This window comes from Micromys minutus (assembly GCF_963924665.1).
Source record: "Micromys minutus genome assembly, chromosome: 10".
NCBI lineage: Eukaryota > Metazoa > Chordata > Mammalia > Rodentia > Muridae > Micromys > Micromys minutus.
In genome coordinates, this window is record NC_137979.1 from 14,904,955 (window position 1) to 14,922,945 (window position 17,991).

General features: G+C 43.1%; 1 protein-coding gene across 1 annotated transcript; it reads right to left on the minus strand.

Annotated features, from left to right (window-relative positions):
* Positions 1-946: 946 nt before the first annotated feature.
* On the minus strand, positions 947-10,470 carry ZNF286A (zinc finger protein 286A). The gene is made up of 5 exons (XM_080922661.1): positions 10,369-10,470; positions 9,477-9,562; positions 6,357-6,471; positions 5,165-5,257; positions 947-2,408 (listed from the first exon to the last, which is right to left on the minus strand). The coding sequence occupies exons 1-5, from the start codon at positions 10,403-10,405 to the stop codon at positions 1,195-1,197; spliced, it is 1,545 nt and encodes a 514-aa protein (XP_080778787.1). The 5' UTR covers positions 10,406-10,470; the 3' UTR covers positions 947-1,194.
* Between the last annotated feature and the right edge of the window lie 7,521 nt (positions 10,471-17,991).

Consider the following 17,991-nt stretch of genomic DNA (forward strand, 5'->3'; position numbering starts at 1 on the left):
TTTTCCTATAATTTTATTCTAATATAGCCTGCAATACAGAATATAATAACAATAATAATGATAAAAACGGCACTGTGTGTTGTTTTACTCAATAGTTACTTGAGTACTTTGTGTTTCCCATCCTCTAAATGGCTTTTGGTCACATCCATCCCTTACAGTAATAGGTCATTATGGTTTTCATGGCCTGTTTACTAAAGAGGTCAGGGATAAAAACTAGCTAATGTATGGGTGATAAGAATAATAATGTGAGTAAGTATGAAAGCCAGATGAGTGGGAGAAAAAGCTGTTTACCCTTGGGTAAGTCACATCAGGGCTGTCCTGAGAACTTTTTCTATACTGGAGAGTAAGCCAGAGTGCTTCAGCATTCTCTTGACTGGGACTCTAAATCAAATAATACATTGATCCTATCAAGTTTTCAGATATGTTCAAACTGCAACACACCCAGAGAACTTACTAAAAGTCACAGAGCATGGCTCACCAAAAGCTGAATTAATGTTTCGGAATGAACTCTCCTTGATGATCTGATTATAAAAAGCCAGGGCTCCATGAATGGTAAAGACGAGAAAAGAGGACCTTGGCACACAAAAGGCAAGAGAAGGACTCTGACCTATTAGGTATCGTAGTAGATCCAAGGGAATTAGAGAATCTTCAAAACAAAAGGTTAACAATGCCATTTATGTGAATCAACGACCAATACAGTTCACAGCTCATGTAAAACCAACTCAGAATCAAGTACATTTATAAGTACATTTTAGTTACGTTCATCAAATTAGACAGCACTCTTTGTGGGGGATGTAATCCTAAGCGGTTTAAGAATGTACGTCTCAAACCTATAAAGTAAAAGGTTTCCTTACCGAAGGGAAGGCTTCAGCAGGCCCTGCTATGACTAAGCACGGCGAAACTAGATTTCACAATGTTCACAGTATTACTGTCTCCCAAACACTTCTTGAATTTAAAATTGGGCATTTGGCAAACTGAGAAGAAACATTTTGAGAACTCTAGCCAGAGGTGTTCACTATTATCAAGCCAATGGGTATAAGGGATTTTCCTTCTGTGGTTCCAAAGTCATACACTGGACAAGTGAAGTCACACACACAGACACTCCCCAGGGTCACATGGTGGTCCTTCTATCTCAACATTTAAATATTAAACCCAGCGAAAAAAGCCAACTGTCACGTAACGCTCAGTACATTTTCAGGACTGCTCCTCCGCGTGCGTTCTTTGATGTCGGATGAGGGATGAGCTGCACTTGAAGCTTTTTCCACACTCGTTACACCTAAAAGGCTTCTCTCCAGTGTGAGTTCTTTGGTGTTGAATAAGAGCTGATGAATGAATGAAGGCCTTCCCACACTCTCCACATTTATAGGGTTTTTTCCCAATGTGAATTCTTTGATGCTTTGCAAAATTAGAGCTCCGGCTAAATGTTTTTCCACATTCGTTACATTCGTAGGGCTTTTCTCCCGTGTGGATTCTCTGGTGCTGAACAAGGTGTGTGCTCTGGCTGAAAGTCTTCCCACATTCGCTACACTCATATGGCTTTTCTCCCGTGTGAACTCTCTGGTGCTTCGTAAGAGACGAGCAGTGGCTAAAGGCTTTCCCGCACTCCTGACATTTATAGGGTTTCTCTCCAGTGTGAGTTCTCTGATGCTTAATGAGAGCTGATGAATGGATGAAGGCTTTGTCACATTCGTTACACTCATAAGGCTTCACGCCAGCATGAATCAGCTGATGCTGGGCAAGGTGTGTACTCCGGTTGAAGCCTTTCCCACACTCAGCGCATTCGTAAGGTCTCTCCCCGATGTGGATTCTCTGATGCACTGCAAGCGATGAACTTTCTATGAAGGTTTTCTTGCACTCACTGCACTCGAAGAGAATTCTAGTGTGGGTTCTCTGGTGCTTAGTTAAATTGGCCCTGTGGCTAAAGGACTTTCCACACTCACTGCAGGGATAGGGTTTCTCTCCGGTGTGAACTCTCTGGTGTCGGATAAGTACTGAGCGATAAGTGAAGAGTTCACCACAGTCATCACATTTATGAGGTTTCTTCTCTTTACAAGGTCTCTGCTTTTTCATGAACTTTGATTTCTGCTTCAGTTTTTCCCTAATCATGTGAAAGTCACAGGATCCTTTGGGATCTCTGTCGTCAGTCATAAGGAGGGGTTTCTGACGGAAGCTTTTCCAATATACATCACATTCGCTATTTTCCTCCTCAGGGAGGGAGCTCATGTGAGCGGACATTTGTCTTGGGCGCTTCTCCTGATTCTCTTGCTGCTGCTCCAACCAATGCTCAAATCCAAGAGTAGCGTCCCCCCGGAGTTCGGAAGCGGGATTTTGTGCCAGTTTGTCTGATTCTTCTTCGGAAAAGTCTAGCACTGAAGTTGACTCCTTGCTCTCAGGTCTGGTTTCTACATCTGAAAAGACATTGCAGACGCAAATGCTCTTTGTTTCCTGTGCTTAACAGTAACGCAGTCCTACAGCAGGTAAAGGTTAATGAAGATGAAAGCACGCCTTTGTGGAATTAGATCTGACACTCTTATTGGATGGTTTGTGAAAAAGGAAAGAAAATTGAGGGGAAAGAAGCATGAAGATGAATAGGCTCTATCCAGGGGAATCGGATGGGGGAAAGGTGATCAGAAATATAACACAGGAGGGAAAAGGGTGAAAAAAAAGGGTCGGTGGAGGAGCAGTCAACGAACACAGTAGAGCTGGGCAGGAGAAACACACTGTATAGAATATCTTCTGCTGTAGTAAATATCCAGGAAGTTACATACACATATGTATAGCTAAGTATGCATAATTTACTAAGATGTAGCATAACAGTATAATACTAGCCTATTATAAATACTATTCAATATAGTGATTAAAATAGTATGGTGTTGAAATATGGACAAATAAGCCTAGAAAGAAATCCAAATATCTATAAGGGAACTAGGCTCACCTAAAGGTAGCATCCCAAACCACTGGAGAAATATTACTCAGTGAATGATGCTGGGTCATATAGGATGTGGGCATGACAAAATACACCTCACGTCATTTACAAAAATAAATACCTGCATGACAAAACTGGATCCTGTTACAATACAATTCAGATTATCCTTCTGACACCAGTAGAACCAAACTATTCACAATAGGTAAACCTCAATTAGTAAGAGCTGGGGGTTGGAGAGAGGGCGCCGTGGTTAAGAACACTTGCTGCTACGGTTGAGGACCCTGGTTCAATTCCCAGGATTCATAGGGAGGTTCAGAACACTCTGCAATCTCAGTAGCTGGGGATCCGACACTCTCACCAGGCCCCCACTAATACATGCAAAGAAAATGTTTTTAAAATATTATTTTAATTGTGTGTCCCTGTGTGTGTATGTACGTGTGTACCTATGTCTGCGTCTATTTGTAAGTATGTATGTGTGAGTCAGATGCCCACAGTGGCCAGAGATCTTGGACCCCCTGGAGCTGGAGTTATAGGCAGTTTGGAGCTGCCTGGCATGTGTGCTGAGAATCAAACTCAGGTCCTCAACAAGAACAGTATGTATCCTTAACTTCTGAGGCATCTCTCCAGCCCCTAAAATAAGATCTTAAAGAAATGAGTAGGAGCAGCGAGGGACGTAACTCAAGGGTAGATTTCTTGCTGTGCCTGTACAAGGCTTTTGGGTTCCAACCCTAGGAATGAAAGAAACCAGTAACTCTGACCTGGGGATTCAAACGTTTAATATACTAACTTTGGGGCTATTAAACATACCTCACGCTGGAAGACTCCTCCTCACTTTGTAACACCACTATGATGCATTAGAGTCTAAACACAGAGAGCCCCAACCAATCAAGAAACCTTGAATAGACAACAGTCACAACTGCTCAGACTTAGCACTCAGAGAAACACAAATGATCAGGAAGTGGCATTTTCTACAAGATGGACATGAGCAACTGAGTCAACGGGTGGCCCATAAACCGGTATGTGACATTTGAAGGCCCATATATCTTCTTCCAGTCATCTGCTTAAAGGTCAGTTCTCAAGAGGAACTCAGGTAATAAAAGACAGTCATGCAGCTTTGCTAATGGCCAGAAGGTAAACGATCTGTCCAGCTCATTTACACAATGCACTTCCTCCACACTCCTTATTGTTTGAAAGAAAAAAATTGTACAATTCATTACATAGTAATATAGATTGGTAACAAAATAAAATGGTGGAGCTTAAAAGTGATCACAGAAAGAACTGTAACAATAGAATACACATTTTAATGTATATATGCGTGTGCATACATATACCTGTACATGCAGATACAAGAATGATTCACACCAACCTCAAGACAAAGAGGTTACTTCTGGAGAATGGGAGAATAAGGCCTTTGTCTGAATCTCTAAAATTTTAATTTCTTAAAAAGTAAAAGACACCACACATCTGTAGGAATGGCTAAAATAAACACAGATAATATTAGCTGTTGATAAACATGTGGAAAAACTGGAAGTTGGAACTTCTCTCAGTGGAAGGGTATTTGGAAAGATTTCATAAATCTCTTTGGCAATATCTACATTTCTCTCTGTCTCTCTCTGTCTCTCTCTGTCTCTCTGTCTCTCTCTCTCTCTCTCTCTCTCTCTCTCTCTCTCACACACACACACACACACACACACACACACACACACTGGAAGGAAGGCTACGGAGCACAGAGGATGAGCTAATCTTAGCAACATGGCTGTCTCTCACCGGGAAAGCTCAGGAAGGAAGCCGGACTCAGAGAACAGTGATTTATTTAAGGTTCACCAGTCATCAGAACTAACCCTTGGTGTTACCAGCTGAACCAAGGTCACCCTTAGGGAGAGGTGACTCAACACTGGGCACAGGAGTGCTTCTCAGGGGACGAGCGCTTTCTTGGTTTAGGCAGTAGTTACGTGAATGTGTTCAACTTGTAAAAATCTATAGAAACAATGCTTTTTATGTATTTTACTGTTGCAAAAAAAAAAAAAAAAAAGGAAAGGAAAGGAAGGGAACAGAGAGTGAAAGAAAGCATGCTTAATTTCAGTGATGGTGATTTTATTTTGGCATATATTTAAAAGCATCAGATTTTCAAGGATTTCCACAACCAAGGTACACAGGCATTTCTGATGCTCTCTCCAGCTCTGAAAAACAGCACCTGCTCACTCCCGACACATCCAAAGCCCCACTGTCCTCACCTACCTGAGTCACTGCACTGTGGAGACTTTTTCTCAGGCTTCACCGGCTCTTTTCCGTCATCCGAGTTATAGTTATCCGGTTTGGAAATGGGAAGCCCTGCTTATCGAAAAGGAAAGGAAGAGAGTACAGTGGTGGGCGTACGGATCTCTACTGGAATTTAGGCCCATGCCCTTCAGCTACAAAGACAGGAGGTTGTAAGGCCATCTGGGGTGAGGGAGGAAGGACCCCTCAATGGAACTTAAAATATCTGCAAGAGTCTAAGACTGGTATAAGGCTCAACAGAGTTTATAAGGACAGATTTGTCTGTTGTAAAGGGAGACATCTTTCAGTTCCCTTATTGTCCAAAGGGACGATTATAGAATAATTGAAGAACAACACTGCAGATCAACCTTTGCTTCGGGAAAGACTATGAATGATACAGGTCTTCAGTGGCATCCCCTAACTGTGACTACAAGTGCCAGGTTTTGGTCTTCTGTTCTTTTTTCCTTTCTTCCTTTTCCAATTACTAGAGTTTCTTTCAGGATTTTTAACATGAGGGTTTGACAGAGGCCACCATAGCCTGTTCCACCCTCAAATAAAGTGCCTGCACACTCGCATGCACAGAGCAATGTACACACAGGATCTGAAATGGGCCACAAGCACTCCCTCTTCCTGACCGGTTTCTCTGATGGATAGATGCCTATTAGTTGGATTTTCAAAATGAAAGTGTCTCTGTTTTTTTGTTCAGCTCTCTAACTGGAAGAATAATTTAGACCCAGAGCTGCTGCTGATCACCTCGGCCACATAGGAGGATGCTAAGTTAATAGTTAAGGCAGGGCACAGACAAGTCAACCGACTAGAAACAAACAAAATCCCAATGACACCTTTGCTTCCCTAAGCTCCTCCCCTGAGGCTAGTGTACATTAGGTGGTTATTTGGATCTTGATACACAGAAACCTAAACTTTCCACCCAGGATCTAGAACAGAATGGGGTGGGGATCCAGCTCAGTGGTAGTGTGTAGGCTTAGTACATGCACGGCTCAGAGTCAGTCCTCGGCATCCGGCGGAATAAAACATTTTCTTCCTCTACGCCACAAAGAAGTACCTTAACACTACTGACAGGAAAGTGGTGGTATGTCACTGCATGTCACTCTCAGCGAAGTAATGACAGCCCCCCCGAGTAGGTTTCAGAGCTATGGGAAGAAGCTGTCCTTACACAGTGAGACCAGGTTCCTGTAGTTTTCTAGCATCACGTCCCTGTGAACAGGATCCAGTTTCCCCCATTCCTCTGCTGTAAAGTCCATGGCCACGTCCTTGAATGTCACGGCTTCCTGAAACACGAATAAAGGGCTTCTCATCATCTTTCAGTTGACAACCATGGTGGCTATTCTTGGTTGTCAACTTGACCACATCTGGAATTAACTATAAACCCAAGCAGCTGGGGACACCTGTGAGGGATTTTTATTTTTTTATGTTTTGGTTTGTTGGATCGTTGGGGGTAGGGAACTCCACCTTAAGTCCGTATTTCTTCAGGTCAGTAGACCCACCCTAAGTCTGGACCACACCTTCTCATGGTGGCTGATACAAAAGACAGGAAACCATAGCTTTTGCTTTTTGCCTACTTGCTCTCAGTCTCACTGGTAAGCTAAGCATCCTGCTGCCGAGGCGTTTCTTCACTGGTATCAGAGCCGACCTCTTTGGGATCCTGACATGCACTAAAGACCAGCTGCTCCGACCCCCAGTCTATCCTCACAGACCGAACAACTACTGAGTTCTTGGACTTTCTGTCAGGAGACAGCTGCGGCCAGACTAGCTGGACCACAGTCTCTCAGCCACTCTACTAAATCTTAATGTAGAGTCATTCTTTCAGATCTCTTCCTCTAGGGAACCCTGACTACTACCTACAATACCTCTTCCTTTCATTCTGTTCCCAATGGAAATAAAGCAGAAAGCCAAGCCACACTCAACAAGGGAAGTGGTGGGTTTTCTAATAGTGTTTAGATCGCAATCGTCTATGCACTTTCGCTGAGTACCAGGCACAGTGTGAGACTCAATGTGAAACAAGACTATGTCTGCACCACTGAGAAACTACCATTTCTATGTCAAAAATAATGAAGATATACATAGTGGGAAACAAACTGAATGTCTGCCTACTTCCCCTTCAAGTCCTTAATAAACAAACAAAGCAACCATCCCATGGCATTATCTTCAGGAGAATTACAACACAGAGGTTGCAGACAGAGGTCACAGAATGAAAGAATCGGCAGTGAGCAGCAAATACCATGAAATATGGAATTAATTCAAGGGCCATTAAATTAGAAAACGTGATATGCTGATTAAAGTTACAGACGCAATTCAAAGGTGCTTATGAGGAAAATGCTATAAAGGTTCATCTCTGTAACAACAGCAACAAGAGTGACAATGACAAAAGGAGAGATTGGCTACATAATGGAACTGAACGGGCCCCTTTAAGTAAAGCCATAGGGACTGGGAACAATATTCCAATTTTGCTGAAACAATGTGACAAATGCTTACTTGGACATAAAGCACCTTCTGTTTAAACACTCATAAAACATTTGCAAAAACCAACAGAGTAGATTTTAGTAAATTTCCAAATAGGAATAGAATAAAGCAATAGTTGATGATAACTGCAAAACTATATTGGACCAGAAAAACAGAAAGGAAGCAAAATGCAAAACCCAGTCTTAAATGGCTAAACGCTTGGGAGATGCACAGCACTCTTGAAACTTCTGAGAGTTTAAACCCTTTTACCCTATTTTAAAAACACATTTATCCAAGAGAAGAGCACACAAATCTTATTAAAGAATCAGAACAAACGCAGAAAGAGAATCACAGGACAAAAGCAGAAACCTTATCTGGATTCAATACTATAATCACAACGAAAAAGGAAAAAAAAAAAAAAACACACACACCAGAGAGTTATCCTCTGTAGAAAGAGATAAGGAGAGGAAACTTATCCCTATACATATCCATATCCTGTGCTGCTTATTAAATCAGTAAAAACTAAAATTAATATATACATTTTCTAAAGCAAATAAGAAAAAGATTAAAAAAAAAACAAACAACCAACTCAGATAGATTTGAACACAAAATTTCCAGCGTTAGCATGAAATAAAAACTAATACAATTTAAAAAGGACAGTCTTTAAAAATATCCATAGAAGACCCAGTCCACAATGATGACATAAGAGCCTTCAGTCTAGTCACCAGGCATGGAAAGGCACCACTTCTTGCTCTTCTTTTGATATCTGTACCCCAGGTTTTCTGTGCCTCTGTGCTGGGGGACTCAAGCCCGGGAGCATCAGTTAGAACTGCCGCCACCTTGGAGTCACAGGTGGAATGTGTCCGCATGTGTGCAAACAATTACTCCTGACCAACACCAATAATGGTGTAGAAATAGGCCTTTTATGTGCTGCTAGAATCAATCTCAGCAGCAGGAGAACACCTAACCTTCAACCTTAACGATGTAAGCCTACATCTGTTTGATGATAGCATCAAAATAAACAAACAAACAAATAAATCAAATTTAAAAAAAGCCTGCTTAAGGGCAAAACTCACAGAGTTTTAGAAAAGGGTTGACAAAATGGACATGCTGGCTCTCCATGTTACTGTCTGAATCCTTCATCCAGCCAAACCTGGACTTTCAGTACGTTTGGTCAATAAAGACACTTTTTTGCAAAAGCCAGTGTAAGATAGGTATCTTCAGATGGCATGCAAGCAAGCCTCTTGGGTCAATAAAGTCAGAGCCATTGAGAAAGCCCAAAAGGGGCCAGAAGTAATCTTTACAAACATTATATTGAGAAGAGGCTGATGTGGGTCGGGGGGGGGATCTTTGGGCTGCAGACGCTGGAAAGACTCTGTGATTAGTAAACCACTGACCATTCCATATCTGAGTTCTAACTGAGTATCATTCTTCTTCTCATCAGCTCTTCAACATCCCGGGCGTTTTCTTAAGTTCCTATTTACAGCCACATGTGTGCTGTTTCCCTTAGAGAAATGCACATTTTGAGAAGCATATGCTATAAGACCTTAGATTAGCTTTCCACGTGACCAAATGCAGACATTAGCAGAGTGGGAGGGAAAGACGAGAAATGTGGCTTACCTGCCTGTAGGGTGACAAGAAATACTAGATGGAGAAGAGAGGTACTATGGGTAAGTGGAAAATATTTCCTACTGAGTCCATTCATTTCTTAGAATTAGAACTCAGGTCTTTAGATGAGCTCTGCGGACAAAGAAATGCCACATCAAAAAAGGGAGCGCGCCTGTGCTCTAAGACACAATGTGGAATTTGGTCTCAGTAACCCACGGAGACTTACCTGGGATCTGGCTGTAAGTCTCAGAGCAGCCACATCTCCTTCTGCACTCTTCTCTTGGGAAAGAAGAACATCCTGGGAAGACAGAGCTAAGGGCAAGAAAGCGGTAGTGACTGGACCTAGACCCATATCTATGTAGATTATAAGCTAAACCTCTTCATCACGCCAAGTGTGCTCCCTGGTAACAAAGACAGCAGGGAACCCAAAACAAAACTGCTTTACTTTCCAGTACTGTAAAAAGATGCTCAGGCACGATGCTCCTCTGGTCTACGAACTAGAGTAAGTTCCCATTATAATCTAAAATCGTTTCAGTGGTTTAAAAAAATCCTTTTAAAGCTTTCTTAAGATGGAGATTGGTATTGGTTGAGTTTGAGGTGACATCTAGCAACTTGAAACGTATCCCTGGAGGGAATTTTGGCTCAGTGGGTCACAGAGGGAAGTTAAAGACACACTGGTCTCCTAGTACTGAAGTCAGCCTCTAACTTCTGTGCCTGTGAAGCAGTTTGTGAGCTATCTGTATTGAAACAGACCACACAGTGACTGTGCATAAAGTGGGATAACTCATGGAAAAAAAAATGTATATTTTGTCAGCTACAAAGCTGAATCATTGAATCCACGATGGAAACCAGGATGGGACAATAATTTGGAAGAACTTGTGACTGCATTGTGACAATGTCCTCATTGGTGGGTCCACTGTGAAGCCCATTTAAGTGGCATGGGGACTGATCCCCACAGTAAGCCCTGCAACTTCTCAGAGCCCACCTACCCTCAAGACAGCGTTGACAAGTCGCCATCTTTGTCCAAGAACCACTTAACCACGACAACGGTGGGTTTTCCCTTTAAAGGGAAGAATTCCACTCTTCCACAATGCACAGCAGCTCGTAAGCAATTTTACCTCTTTTCTGGGGCACTTCGGCAAAATCTGTCTCCATGATCACTGCCTGTTCCGTGTCCCCAAGGTTCTGCTCTTTTCTGGTTCGCGCTGTCAGTAGTTCACGAAGCCTCGAAGGACTTCTTCCTTCTTGAGCTCTGAGGAGAGCTTCGCTCAAATCACGTGGGACCTGGAAACCAGGGAAAGCATCCTGAATCTGAGTCCTCACCAGTCTGTTCCTGGAGCTGTACCTAGGGAACTGAGTGCCTGAGAGGTAGAGGGCACAGACAAGCTCTCCAGATCTGTCCAGCTCTCCAGTCTGCATCGGGTCCTGGATGGCTCATGGGGCGGGAAAGGAAGGGAAGGGGACGAAGCTCAAGAACTACAAACTCCAGTCCCACCTGGAGGAGAACGACCACTGGACCACCCTAGCGGTAAATGGAGGATCCTAACATCGCACTAAGAAACTCACCTCCCATCCCAGGCCTGACAAAGGCTACGAACTTCTCGGGTTAGCTCTGACTCGCGCATGCGTGACATTCTGCGGGGCAAGGCTAGGAACTACAACTCCCAGAAGCACCTGCGTGCAGCCAGACCCCCGTTTCTTGGCAGGTTGGGACCACGAGTGGCTCAGCCGCACAGCGGGATCCCTCTGTCTCGCGAGAAAAAAGGGTGCTTTGTGCGTGGTCTCCCGCAGTACCGGAAGGTTGGGAGGTAGAGGCACAGAGTCTTTCTCTGCACGTTTGTCTGCACAATTGCGTCTACGTAGCTTCAGCCCAAATTTCTTTACTGTAGGCACGAGTATATATGGCTTTTAGCCTTGGTTTTGTCTTCCCCCAAATCATCATTTTTTTTTGTCTTCAAACTATATGAAAGCTGTATTTGTAGATCAAGATCCAGGTAGTACCCTTATCCATCCCAATTGTATTCAATCTATTTTTCAACCGGAAGAGCAGAGCTGGAAGTATTGAACAAGTTTCCACACACTTGAGCCGTAAGTTTTTTGCAAGGTTGAAAAAAAAGTTCATTTGTCAGAAAAGTTGGACTCTCAAAGGGACTGTAGTTAAGTTGCTCCAGTTGTGGAAACAGCCCATCCACTTTAAACTCACTGTGTCCAAACAGCCCCACCTCAGTGTGGGCCTTGCCTCCCGGACCATTTACATATGCCAGAACCAGAACATACTCTACTTTGAGTCTCACCATCGAATCACTAGACCCTATTGGTATATTCAACTCTAATTTGTTCATTTCTCTGGCCCTACTCCGCTCTTCCCCCCCCCCCCCCATTCCTCACGTCTGTCTTTGCTCCTACACTTCCGGTCTCTTCTGCTACTCCTTCTGTAACCATTATGATCCCTTTACACGAAGACACCCCATTTCCTCCACTTCCTTTATCCCCACTGGCTTCCTACTTGAGGTCCCATTGTGCTCCAGACTTACTAGAGTCAGTTTCTGTCTTTCCATTGGAAGAGGGAGGCTCAGAGGGAGGCAATGACCCTTGGTAATCTTTTCACTTTTAGAAGTAATATTTTCACTTTTAGACCCTTTCACTTTAGATCTGTATAGATCCAGAACCCCCAAGTCCCGTTCTCTGAAAAACAAAACAAAAACCAAAAACCCAAACCCTGATCTTCCTCCTAGAATCTGTCCGCTGTTCCTTTGGCCTCACTTGGGATGATTGTCAACAACTCCTTACAACTCTGTTTTCTTCGCAGGAACATGAACAAAGAATGTATTGGGGCGGAGGCAAAGAAGGCTTTTGTCCTTGGCTGCTAGTACAAATGGAAGCTGAGAGGCTGCACAGCTTTGAAGAAGCCTTCCCATCCAAATGCCCTGATTGGGACCTCAATAAGCCCACCAGCTCTCAAGGCTTAGGCCCCTTTCACAGCTACCTATATCTGGGATTTGGGGTTCAGCTTGAAAACCACTGATTTGTCTAAGACCACTGAGGTTTTATCCAGCAACTGGAGGAATCTCCTGGAAGGTGTTCCTCAGTAATTACAGGAAGGCTTCCAAATTTATATGCCTTTTAACCACTCCCTCCAGAGAATGTTAAATTTGGTATTTCTGGGGGAAGGGCCCAGCCTATTGTGGGTGGTTACATCTCTGTTCTGGTGGTCCTTATGGCTAGTTATTTGTCCCAACACCACCTTTCTATACATCTTTGTCTGAATACATAGTCCTTTCCCACAGCACATCTCTTCCTGTGGTCAGCCATGGTGACTTTGCTTTGTTCTATTTTGTGTATACTTCTAAAAAGAGGAGAAAACCTCCATCCCCAATAATCCAAATACCAGAACCAATGACACTACACACCAAGAGAATTGGAAAGTTTATTGTTTATCCATACAGAGGACTTCTAAGGAAGGCATGGATATATAAGCTGGATATATCAGAATGCCAGGAATGAAGAGTAGGTTTGGGTGTGTCTTTTTAGTGGCTGGAGTAGGGGTAGGTTGAGAGCGCATCATGGATAGGCTTCAGGATTTGGTTCCTACCAGCGTTTACTTATTTATCTGGGAGCTGCAAGGATTGACCCTAGAGCCTTGTACATGTAACACCAATTTAATTGTATACAGAATAGTCCTTGAAACAAACAATTCTCACATCACGATATGGGAAGTCTACAGTGCATCATTTCCAACCATAGATTCAAAGGAACTTCAAACATGTAGCCCTTTATTTACAACAAAATATGAAAACACAAAAGTCTGGAGAGGTTCAAGCTCTTTGGGCAAGGAGTTTGGGAGTTGGAGAGATGAGTTATCATGGACTCCAAACCAAACCAACCAACCAACCAACCAACCAACCAACCAAAAACCACTCGGCAATATGTACACCACAGAGGAGGAATCCCAAGACAGCAGTAGACATAGGTGATGATGCTCATGGTACTATGTTGTGTCCCCTAAGACTGGAGAAAGTACCCTGGATTTTTAGGGACAGTGGAACGTTTTTAGTTGGGAAGTAGTGGGAGGTGATTAAGGACGGGGACACCATCCTTTGAAAGGATTAATGTACCTGACTGAATTAGTGCCTGTGGGTGAGAACTCTCAGGGTTATGCCTTGTGCTTGAGCCATGTGTAGGATGCTTCCCAAGTCTGTGGTTGACACAAAAGCATCCTGTGCTTTAGCACGTGGCCATCCACACTGATTACTATACTTGCTTATCTTGTAAGGGCTCTGGGCTATCAGTCAGAGCAGAAAATGAAGTTCCAACATTGTAAAGGAAATTAACATTTTTCTTTCATGCTATATCACGGTAAGTGTTACCTGAAGTGCCTTGATGGTCTTCTCTGCTCAATGTGCTAGAGCATTCATCTTCAAAGGCAATCAAGGGAGCAGAGGCGTAGTCTCTATTCAGAAGTGCAACGTCATCCTCATGGTGATTCTTTGTAGAGGGGAGCCTTGTTCCTTATTCCCTTACAATTCTAGTTTTCTGGCTTCCCACAGATGTGACAAGCATTGTCTGTTTAGAATTCTCTTCCTTCAATTTGAGGATTCTCTGGGGTGGTGGGTTATAATCTACCTGAGGGAATACAGTTTTTTCCGGAACAAGGTTACAAGTTGGTCATGTTCTGGGTTTATACCATTCCCCATGGGTCTTTTGAATTATCTGTTTATCTCTGCTGTCAGGAACTCCAAAAACCACAGTTTACAGCTTGACCCTAATATCAGGAGCAAACTGGTTGATAAAATAATATCTAATTATAAATATTTGATCATAGGAAATTATTATCATTAATGGTAGTAAATGTGATCTTTGAAAGATATGTGCATCTTTATCTTTTACAGATCTTTTATGTGACTTACCGGGACTTGTGTAAATGTGCTAAAGCATTCTGGGTTGCTTTTCTTTCTATTATTCTCATTTGGTAACAATCCTTTATTTTAAGGAAAAAGCTACAAACTAAAGTGATTTCTCATCTCAAAGCATTGTCCTTTCTTCTCAAACCTTTTAAAGTTTCCAAACCAATAACTTTTGTCTGCTTTTTTTACTTGATGTTTCCTTTTTGTTTTATTCTTCACTAGAAAGCTTTTCTTTTTAGTTAAAATAAGCCCATTTCAATGAAAACACAGGACTGTGTCCAGGATCCAGCAGAACATGGTAGTAGTTCTCTCTCCCTCCCTCTCCCCCCCCTCTCTCTCCCCTTTTTTCCTTCCCTTCCTGCTCCTCACTGATACTTTAAAGCAACTACTAATCCAACTGGTATTTAAGTGCTATAATGATATGTTCGTAGACATGGCTTTTGTTAAAAATCACTTGTTTTTCCTTTGCACCAAAGGGCAGGATGAAAGTCACCATTGGCTTCATTTTGAGACATCTCCTTTCCTCCGAGTTCACTGCCTCCTTTTGCAAGTGAAGCGCAGAAATGAGACATTATCTTAATGGAGTTGTTTTGGATCCTAGGAGAGATAAAAACAATGATTTGTGCCTGCACAGCCATGCCCTGGAACAGAATGGTGACTTCCTGAGAACCAGTTCATCTCCTCAGGTGATAGAAATGTCTTGGACCATGTTTCAGAACCAGAACCGAGACAACAGTTAACCAGACAACACCCTGACCGTGATTGACCAGTTATATACTCTGCTCATCCTCTATCTTAAACATTTCTGTTTTAAATCTAAAACACACACACGTACCTTGGAGACAGACTCCAGTCTTTAGTCTTAACACTCTGGTTACACTATGAACTAAAATTAATTTGGGTTAATCTAACCATTTCAATGTATGTGGCAACTAATTTGTAAGCCAGTTAGGTACCACATAAAGATAAGCACATGTAGATAACATGTATAATATAGCCACACACACACACACACACACACACACACACACACAAATTTTAGGGGCTGGGGAGATGGCTCAGTTGTTAAGAGCTTATTGATTTGATATTGCAAAGTATCTAATTTGATTCTCAGCACATGGCTGCAAACGATGGTCTGGAACATCAGCTCCAGAGTATCTGACTCCCTCTTCAGGCCTCTGTGGACACTGCATGGATGGGGCACATTTATATATAGAGGGGAAACACACAAACAAAATTTTTAAAAATTATAAAAAATTAAATGAAAAGCTTCTGTGAATTTGAGATCTGTCATTACCAGTTTTAAAGTCACACTGATGATCTGATCATTATGTAGTAGCATTAATCAATCTTCAATTCTAGAACTGGACTTCCAAAGACTTAACAGACTCAAAAGTAGAAAACGTGGATCTCAAAGGCACAGCGCCTAGTCTGACCACCACTAAGGGTAGCTGAGCGGACAGCAACAGCTTGGGCTTTAAATGGTCATGTCACCTTTTTGTTGTTGTTTGTTTGTTTGTAAATTGGCTGGAATAAGAATTTTGAGAAACTTATTCTTAATTTTTACATTTTTTTAAAAAAGAGGATAGCACAGGTAGAGGAGACAATAGTTCTCAATCTTGATATTACAATTGTATAGCAAAAGTCATCCTAAGATACTTATATTTGTATAAACACAAATGCACATGCATACCCCACACATTGAATTAGACATGTAAGGACTAGTACTTTTAGTTCATAATAAAAGATGTAAAAAATGAAATGGCCACAGGACTTGTACAATTTTGTTAGAAATTTTCTAATCCCACGAGGAGCCTCTCCTTTATCTTCTCATGTCTGTCCCTGTTGAGTCACACTCCTTGACAGTGGGTTACATATATGGGAGGGATTGTGCTCTGGCCACATGATCAGGAGACTGTATACATGTTTTCCAGTTTCCTTCTAGACATCCCCTTTCTCCCTAGTGGAGATGTAGATGCTCAGGACTAAGCAAGGGCAAAAGCTGGAGTCAGGGGCTGGAGGAATGAGACACAGTTGCTGCTCACACAGGAGGGCTAGAGTTTGGGCCTTCACACACATGTAAAGCTGGGTGGGCTTGTTAGCTCACCTGTAATCCCAGCACTGGGAGGCTGAGACAGGATTCCCTAGTGCAAGCTGGCTAGTGGGAACAGGTGGGTTGGAGAGCTCTGGGTACTGGGAGGGCCCCAGACTCAGTCAACTAACATAGAGACTAAGGAAGGCACCCAAGGTCAACTTCTGGTCTCTGTGTGCACCTCTCTTAACGATTTGGTGTGAATGAGAGAATATAGAAGGTAGGTTAGGGTTCTAGGGAGTAGGAAAGTTATTTCATTCCCCCCCTTTGGGATATGAAGTTTGATACAAGCTGAGGTCATCGAGGAAATTAGAGGTGTCTCCTTTGATCTTTGTTGGCACAATTCCCCATCCTGGTTGTGGGCCATGATGGCCAGAATATAAACCACCTCAGACCACCTTTCCCCCTACAAAATAGGTCCAGGACAACATCAGCCCTTAAGCGTTCTGATCCTTTAGCCAACCTTCTCCACCACCCAGCCTATGTTCTAGCCAAGGGTACTTTTCTCTGGATTCCGAGGCTAAACCTTATTCCTTGACTAACCTCCCCGATTTTATCATTATCAACAGTGTTCTTGACACAACTTTTCTATCCCTGCAATGAGACTCTCCACAGTCCTACCATTTATGCTTGCTGTGGCCTAAACCTGCCAGGCATCACAGTGGGGTGTTCAAAGAGACTGAAGGTGAATTTCCTGTGGGAATCCTAAAGGGAGAGGAAATCAAGAGTCTCTCTCATGGGAAGACATCCCAAGGCATCCCTCTCACTTATGGGCAGGGGTCCCAGGAGGACGCGATGTAAGCATTATGGGTGCAGAGCCTGGACATATCCCGCAAAGCAGAAACCCTCACTTGAGCCCCCAGGCCTTCTGGGCTCACTCATTCTACAGAAGTCACCCATGTTGTCTCTCCTGGGTCCAAGTCTCACAACAGTGGGATGGAAGTCCTTGTCTTGGGCATCTCTGATGTCTTTTTTTTTTTCCTGTGGCTGGGGCAGGGTGTAAAGTCCTTCTCCTCAGAATTTCTAAAAGGGCCGAGTCACTAGGTCTGAAGAAGAGCTTCCCCACACAAATGGCCCAGCCTATCCCAATTGCCATCCAAGTTAAATTGCAAAGGACCTCCTACCCTCTGCTCAGAAGAACATCCAACTGCCTGTTGAGGTTAAATCAATATCTCCAGGATAGAACAATCTATAGAAAAGGAGCAAGAAGGGTATGGAAGTGGCCAGGACATTAGAAACCAGAAGGAAACACTGTGATTACACATGATAACATCAGGAAGTGCAGAGCAGAATCAGCTATGAATTCTGGGAAGGGCAAACCCCCATTACCCAGCACACATTTCCCATTGCAGGGTCCAGGTACCCCTCAGGCTGCCCTGTTGCCTGTGTCCCTCTTCTAGGTCCCAAGGCCCATGGAAGCTGAGACTTTCAGACTCTAAATTTCATTCTCCACCAGATATTGGCTCCAGAGGGTTGGGAGTGAGTCTTGGGGCCCTTGTCAAGAGAAACACACAAAACTACTAGACATGGGGACCGTATAGCCTTTACTATCTTGGTACTTCTGTTCATGGTTCCCTAGTGCTGGGAACCTGTGGATGAGTCTCTGAGAGATCACCTTTGATGCCAGCTTACTACGTTCATGTCCCTGAACCTAGTCAGCCATTCCTGTGTGCCCCAAGAAAGGTGAGAGGCGGAGAGAGGAAACAGAAGAAAGATATGAAGATGGGTGAGCAGAGTGCTAGCAG